General features: G+C 37.6%; 1 protein-coding gene across 1 annotated transcript; it reads right to left on the bottom strand.

Annotated features, from left to right (window-relative positions):
• Positions 1–1,150: 1,150 nt before the first annotated feature.
• Positions 1,151–6,709, bottom strand: LOC147863179 (uncharacterized). The gene is made up of 10 exons (XM_087321912.1): positions 6,575–6,709; positions 5,622–5,694; positions 5,468–5,526; positions 4,967–5,026; positions 4,435–4,498; positions 2,224–2,277; positions 2,075–2,127; positions 1,895–1,984; positions 1,734–1,804; positions 1,151–1,426 (listed from the first exon to the last, which is right to left on the bottom strand). The coding sequence occupies exons 1-10, from the start codon at positions 6,668–6,670 to the stop codon at positions 1,375–1,377; spliced, it is 672 nt and encodes a 223-aa protein (XP_087178038.1). The 5' UTR covers positions 6,671–6,709; the 3' UTR covers positions 1,151–1,374.
• Positions 6,710–7,895: the final 1,186 nt, after the last annotated feature.

The following is a 7,895-nucleotide window of genomic DNA, read 5'->3' as shown; positions in this document are numbered from 1 at the left end:
TGCTGCACATCTCCATTTTCGGCCAAATGAAATATCATTTTCAAAATAGGATTTCTTGTAACTGAAAAGAGCGAAGAATTGGACACCCTTATCTGACATATGTACTAGGAAAGGGAGATTTGCTCTGAATTCTTCAATTATGAATTACATCAAATGAAAATCCAACTACCCATTATGTAGATGAGAAGAAAAATTCTAGTATCAAAAATATATTTGAGCCAAAAAAAGCTAGGCAAGGGGATTCAACGCTTTCTTTAAACCAAGTTACGCCAAAACCACCTCCTGGTTTGTATGTTGCAAGAAATCCATGAGCATTTGTAGATTCAAAATGCTAGGAAAATGTTGCTCTCATTCTTGCTTATGTATACAACTCACATTAGTACAAACAGCTTCCTTCATTCTAATCATTGGTATTTGAGAAATCTAGTATTGGCCAATGATATGTGAGAAAACAACCTTGTATTATTACAGTAACTACATAGCATAGTAATCATTCAAGTGACACTCAATGAGATGATCTGGCCTACACCATGCACAATACGATTACCTTACGGACCAACACCTTGTCCATTATTTACATCCATCTACTTCAAGAAACAATGTCTCATTCATTATAATCAATTATTTACACAACCCATGCTAGAATCATATACCCTAACTAGACCCATCATGCATAGTCAATTTTTAATGGCTATATATAGCATTTGATGATCCTTATGGCACATACATGTAATTGAACATGCAATCATGATATATCAACATGTTCGATATGAAGTCATTGGTGTTACACTTAATGTGCATCCTATGAAAGCTTTGGGCTGAACATAGTTGGAATAGTGTGAACCTAGTTAAGTAACTGTTGGGTGTGAGCATAGTTAGAATAGTGTGAGCCTAGTTAAGTAACTGTTATGTGTGAACATAGTTAGAATAGTGTGAACTTAAGTGAACATCGGGTTTCCAGCTCCCCGTAGATATTGGTTATATAAGCCTTACTACATATTTGTAATCAGTAGCCCGTTTTCCTAATCTACTGATTTTTCATTTACTCTTCTAAGTGATCTTGCTGTGTGAGGGTTAGGGTAAGATCCTGCATTTTCTGCAATTGGAAGCCGTCAGTAATTTCACATTTTTGAGTGTCTACAAGATGATCAGATCACAAAGGATTCTTTGAAAGTGAAAATCCAATTACTGCACCTCTTTAGCAAGTATACATCAGGCAGGAAGCACTTTTGACACATTTTATCAATGTTATCGATATGTGATGCCTATGGAAGTGTGCTGCTTTCACATCTGCATGGGTGATTGCTGCATAGACACATTTCCAAAGAACTGCAATAAATGAATTGTCAAGAGAAATCTTTGCCACCAATAAGCCTAGACAACTAGTGCTCCCTTCTTTATCAATCCATCAAGTTCAGCAGAAAACCTGTAGTAAATTTGATATCAAAAAATATTGACATGAGGTATACATCGTAGAATTGCCATCACTGCAATAATGTAACAAGCATTTACCTGTTTCAAGGTTATGATTCATAACCTTGAAACAAAAGAGAAAAACCTCTCTGAAAACTTCGCAAAACCAACAAGCAAAAAACAGCATACTTTGTGAAATCTATAGAATACTTTTTATTCAACACTAGAGGAATCTTTCAAGCATAAAAAACACTTACAAAAAAAGATCATGTAAAAAGCAAGCCTCGTTAATAAGCATGAAATAGAAATTAATAACATACCGGTAAACTGGAAAGCCAACAACATTGTAGAAGCATCCAGTAACCGATCTCACAAATGATCCACCAATGCCCTGATACAATACAGCAGACAAGCAACTTATGCACTATGCTCTGTTCATAGCAGTATTAGCAAATTCGATTTTATCTATTTAACAAAATACCTGAATTCCATAAGCCCCTGCTTTGTCCATTGGTTCCCTGGATTTCACGTAAGCATCTATAGCATCTTTCTCTAGCTCACAAAAATCAACCTGGAAAAACAAAAATCAACCTAGAAAGTTAAGCCCGCGACCTAACTAACAGAAGACAGTGACAGGCCTTAGCTACACATGAAGATTCACCTTTGTCTCCTCCCAAAAACTGCGTACAAGGGGTGGTTTACCGAGAACGGGATCTAGAGAGCCACAATAATGTTAAGAATACGATCTATCCTCTCAAACATATATATAATATATCATGGCTTCAGAACTTCAGTGTAAGTGGTACATACCACAAGCTGAAGGAAAAATGAGGGAGACACCAGTAAAGACACGATGTTGACGTCCTGCAGATGAAACCTAGTAAACTCATTGCAAAACCATAGGAGAAATTATAATGTCTTTCTTACAAGGGGAAGAAATTGAAAACTATTGTTCAATTATTTTAGCAATGACATTCATTATGGATTTCAATGGCTATATTTTGATTGTTGATGGTAGCTTTACTCCATGTCAATCTGTTCCAATCCCCACAACCGAATGAAGGGACTGGGCCATCATGACAATCAGTGGATCCTAGAGCAGTTAGTTTAGGTTGGCTAACATCAACAAGTGTCCTTTCCATCACACTATGTTCCTTATCGTTTCCCAATTCTAGTCGCATATCCCTCAATTGTAATTACCCATTCAACAGGATCACCTGCTAAGTTCTCATCGAGAACAGATATGATGTGGAGTCTGGACACCAGTCATCAACTACATGAATTTGCTCAATTCCTTTTGACTTACCTAAATCTCTTCCATACTTCAATAAAACTCATCAAAATATGTACTAGCAATATTACAACTTGCTAAGCTGATGTACCTGATTCAAGATATATACCATGTACTAATACAATAAGCATTCGGTTATCCGTACACTTTGATCTTGAGAAAAAAGTGCGCAGTTAGGGTTTTTTGTGAGATTCTTTTTTCTTGTAAAAAGTTTCTCTCTCATTGTGAAAAGAGATTGGCCAGCTCAGTGAGCTGATTCCAATGCTGACATTGGAGATGAGGGGCTCTTTCAGCCCGATTCGGGGAATGTCCAGCAGGTTATAGGTGCACCATCACTCCCAACGTATCCATGATCAGATTCACCCACAACAGCTGGACAATAGCCAATGGCACCTCCCCTGATGATACTGCCACATTCACAGTCAATTGGAATTGGATGAATTTCTTTATGTTGCAGTAAATTGATCTCCCCCATTGTATGTACTACTTTTACGACCGACACGAAATTGTCATCCATAATCGCAATGTTGAACTCTCCTTTCCAGCTTCTGTGCCCTGATGCCCACGGCAAGACTGACATCCACATCATCAGTACCATCACAGCATAGAGAAGCTTGGCAAATGCCATTTTCTTTCCTCCTTTGATTAGTTACAGAGTTGCAAGATTTCCATCCTGAAGGATCCCACACTCTACAAAAATTGCTTTTGCAGTCATGAGGTTGTCCCCTGTCACAATTCGAACCTTGATACCAACTGCTTGGCAACGCTTCACTATGTCGCAGACCTTAAGTCAGCAAGGATCCTTGATACTGTTACCGGTTAAGGTGACACGGTGCCGAATCCTCAGTCCTTCGGGGTTCGGCTCAAGGGGTATTGTAATTGCAAGGGACCAACCAAATATATTCTCTTCATATGGCTTTTACTACATGCAGCACTACTAGTAGGTCAGTCATTGAAAGGAGATGTGGCAACTTGTCTTAGACAATGTTGTTATTGCAGTAACATGCAGGAAACTACCAAGCATGCTCTCTGATCATGCTCAATAGCCCAACAGGTATGGAATAAAGTTATCTCTTTATTCCTGACAATTAATGCAGGCTGCCTCTTCTCTTAGGGATCAGCGGTATGGGGGGTTCTCCATTCCAGTCTCCTATTGTATGACGCAAATGATGCTCCGGAGGCTATGACAATCATCAACAGACATCTAATTACTGTCTCCCCTTTTCAGCAACCTCATAAGTAAATGCGTGCAGCCCATATATGGAAAACAATATCTATGGTTACATTATGGATATTATGGAAGTATCTTTGTAAAAGAGGATATGAGTCCATAATTCAATTCCTCCTCTCTCAGATATATTGCCGTAATTATGGGGGAGCTTATTGGCGGTTGTGCGGGGCAATATGGCAATATGCCAAGCTCTTCGGAGGTTCTGAAGAGAAGGAAAAAATTACTGCAATTATGGAGGAAGTTGGCTCTGTTCAGTCTCCTCTAAAGGACCGTTATAGAGATATCAACACCCCTGGTCCTTGCCCTGACCATTTCTTTTGTATATAATACTCTCTGATTTTACATTTTTGTAGCCCTTTGGCACTTTTCTTAATACTAATGAAGGAAATCTTTTTGAGAAAAAAAAAAGGAAGACCAACATAGAAGTACCTCCCATAATTATATGTCTTCACTAGCCTAGTGAAGTAACCAACAAGCAAAAAAAAAAAGCAATACATACCACTCAACATGGAAAGCATACGAAAAGCATCAGCCTCATCTTTTGGCTTCTCTAATATCAACCCCTGAAAAATAGACTCCTGAGGGGTAAACATAATACGAAAACATAACACAATATAAGAATGCTACACGTTCCTAGTTGAGTCTCGCACTTTGATCATTAGATTAGCCATTTCTTTAGAGCCTTTTGAACGAGACAATATTTGTTGCATGCAAAGATAAGTATCCAAGGACTATAGCAGAAAGAAATGAAATGATCTTTGACTTCATTACTTCTATTTATGGCTATTTTCTCTTTAGTTATTTATCCCTTTGTTTTCTAAAATAGTATTCAGAGGATAGAAATGATAAGAACTATTTGCTGGCTTCATTATTCTATATTAGCAGTTTCAAATATATGAATATAATGCTTAAATAAGAATTATTAGATTCTAAAAAGTTTAATATCTTCTTACCGCCACGAATTATTTTTGTGCGATCAATATATTTACCATATTTACTAAAAGATGGAGTTATTTCAGTCTGAAAATTACATCAAGCTCCACAACTGTATCTGCTCCAATGACAAGATCAGCTTGTTTTCCATCAACTGCCTGGTATAAAATCCAAAAAGAAACTGTTGTAATTAAGCTGAAGTACAGCTTGACGTGGGAAGATCTACAAAGTCTTAAAAGAGGGCTTAGAGTCTAGGCCAATATATCTTTTTCAAATGGTTCAGAAACAGATATGAATTTTAAATGAAACTGCATGTTGCACAATATATGGGCACACTAATAATCCATGTCAAGCAGCCGGTTTTTTTACCATGTTATGATGCTAAGACAAGTATGAATTATATATAGCCAGTATTTCAAATATGCAAGCAAGAAAGTTGAATCCAATAAAAGTTTATGTCCTTCAATACTAGAATGACATGTGTAGGATTAAACAATTTCTCAACCAAACAAAGATCTTTCTATGTTTTATATTGCAATGCAATTACGCAACCTTCACGTGTAACTAAATGCTAATGATAATAAGAAAACTGAATATACCACAAAAGTGCGACCAGAAACCTCGATAGCTTTGTGTAATGCAGTTTCTGCAGCATATTCTAGAAAAATAGAACAACAGCAACAGTGAGAGAAAAGAATATGTTGGATCTGCTTTGTATATTTATAAATTATCATTTCTTGAACATGCTATTACCTCCTGGACAAGAGAAAGCAGACTTCTCAAGATTTTCATCAAAGGTCGATGGTATTACTTCTGCATTTAGGCCCTGGAAAACCACACCATCATATTTCACATATGTATTCAAGAAGTTATCAGGTTGGCTTCACATCACAACACTAATTTTCATTTATTAAATTCCGTTTTTTTTTTGTGGCTATGACTGATGATTGCAATTACTTCAATTAAGCACAGTTATAACTGTGAGAAAATCTGTTAATAGCAGCAGCTGAACAGTTGGAAGCAAAATAGACACAGCCAACCTGTGAGTAGGCTGTTAGAAAGCAGTTGTAAAAATTAGCTAGACAGTCAAAGAGCAGACAGAGGCTGTTATTAAGTAGCAGCAAAAATAAAAGTGTACAAATGGACGCGTAGTGGTGCTCAAAGTGTTTGGCCTAGCAGAAAAATAGGCGATCCAATGTTTTTCCACTACAGAAGGAAAGTGCAGGCAACATGGCGTGTGTTTGTTGTATGTAGCTTTGGCAGCTCCCATAAGAACTCGGAGTTCCCACCAAAAGGGAAGGGGAAAGGGAGGCAAGCAGTTAGCTCTTCAGGTTGATAATATAATATATATATATATATATATAGTCAGGGGCAGAATTGCAGTTCAACAGCCAAAAATCCGGAGTTGAGTGACCAGGCAAAACACCCACCCCTACCTACCTACCTACCTACCTACCTGCTCTGCTCTGCTGGACTTCCTTCTATCCATCAACATCAAATCAAAGTCCCGATGGAAACACGTATACCTACTAAAGCTACATAGATATATATAAGTTAATCTAAGCTATATATATAATAATAAGTTAAGCTAAGCTAAGCTAAGCTTGGTTGTCCAGAAAGAAGAAGAAAAAGAAAAAGAAAGAGGCAGAGCAGAGGTGTGGGTGTGGGAGAGGAGATGAGATGTTCGTACGTACGTACGTACTTACCAGGATGCTCTGCAGAAGCTCTCTCCTGCGAGGTGATGCGGACGCCAAGACGACGCGCTTGCAGGCCAGGAGAGGCAGGTGCTGCTGTATCACCATCTGTGTATGTGTGTGTGTGAGAGGTGCAGGAGAGGAGAGGAGAGAGGCTGAGAGGTGCTGTTGTCTCTGTCCCGGTTGTGTGCGCCCTCCCTCCCTCCCTCCCTCCTAACAATAGGCAAAGGTTTGGTTCGGTTTGAGAGGGTCCAAACCGAACCGTTCAATTTTTTTAACCTGAATTGAATCGCGAAACCGTTAAAACATTTTTTAAATCGTAAAATCCGTGGTTTCGAGTTTCAACATAGGTCAAATTTTTTATTTGTTTTAATTTATAATATTTCATTATTTAGAATTTTAAAAATTTGTAAGATGTTCCTAAAATGTGAGAATAAGGTGTAAAAATGAAAAGATTGTTTAAAAACAATTTTTTTAATTTTAAATTAAAAATTAAAAATTAAAAACCGTTAAACCGTTCAAACCATACCGTGGTTTTTGACTGTTGAAACCAAACCGAAACCGTTGCAGATTGTTACTCCCTCCATCCCTCCCTCTCGGAAGTCCTTCCTCCTCCGCACTATTTTTTTTTTAATTTTAAAAAAACATTTTAAAAATTAAAAATTAAAAACCGTTAAACCGTTTAAACCGCACCACGGTTTTTTACTGTTGAAACTGAACCAAACCGTTTAAAAAAGCGTAAACCTAAACCGAACCATTGAAACCGTTAAGCCTTGTTTCACGGTTCCGGTTCAAACCGAACCGTTGCAGATTGTTACTCCCTCCATCCCTCCCTCTCGGAAGTCCTTCCTCCTCCGCACTTCGTCTGTCTGTCACGTTTATAAATAAAAAGCATACATACATATATATAGTTAGTGTTAGTAAGTATAGGTGACAAATTTTGTAACTCGGCTGGGATGGGTTGGCTACCTACCTACAAACTACCCAGGTTGGCTAACTTAAACTGTAATACAATCTATAAATCTTCAGTAGTGCCAATCCAATTTAACACCAGAATAGAACAAGTTAGTTATGTTATCTTTAGTCAATGTCATTTTGAGGAAAGAGGAAGCAACTCTGCACAAAAATAGTGTTTTCCGCAAGCATCCATTACAAATGTAGAAGATTAAAAACAAAACACTTAATACCTCATTAATCTACGAGCAATACATGCAGCGACGAGAATAACAGAGTTTTACCAGCACAAAAGACCAACCAAGTCTCTCATTTCAAAATGAAATCAAACACATATGCACAACAAGAAATGTAAAATGAGATAAAGTATCTATGCTAA

This window comes from Azolla caroliniana, unplaced genomic scaffold, assembly GCF_043228905.1.
Source record: "Azolla caroliniana isolate FFs.n. ecotype wild unplaced genomic scaffold, voAzoCaro1.0.p SCAF_6, whole genome shotgun sequence".
Taxonomy (NCBI): Eukaryota; Viridiplantae; Streptophyta; class Polypodiopsida; order Salviniales; family Salviniaceae; genus Azolla; species Azolla caroliniana.
The sequence above is the reverse complement of the archived record's forward strand: the minus strand, read 5'-3'. Positions and strand labels throughout refer to the sequence as shown.

What these genes read in the sequence shown, in the direction of transcription:
- LOC147863179 (XM_087321912.1), bottom strand. Translation starts at nt 6,670, where the DNA reads ATGGTGATACAGCAGCACCTGCCTCTCCTGGCCTGCAAGCGCGTCGTC. An exon ending in ATACAGTTGTGGAGCTTGAT is followed by an intron (nt 4,499 to 4,966) that starts GTAATTTTCAGA and finishes TCTATTTTTCAG; the next exon opens with GGGTTGATATTAGAGAAGCC. An exon ending in GTTGGCTTTCCAGTTTACCG is followed by an intron (nt 1,427 to 1,733) that starts GTATGTTATTAA and finishes AATTTACTACAG; the next exon opens with GTTTTCTGCTGAACTTGATG.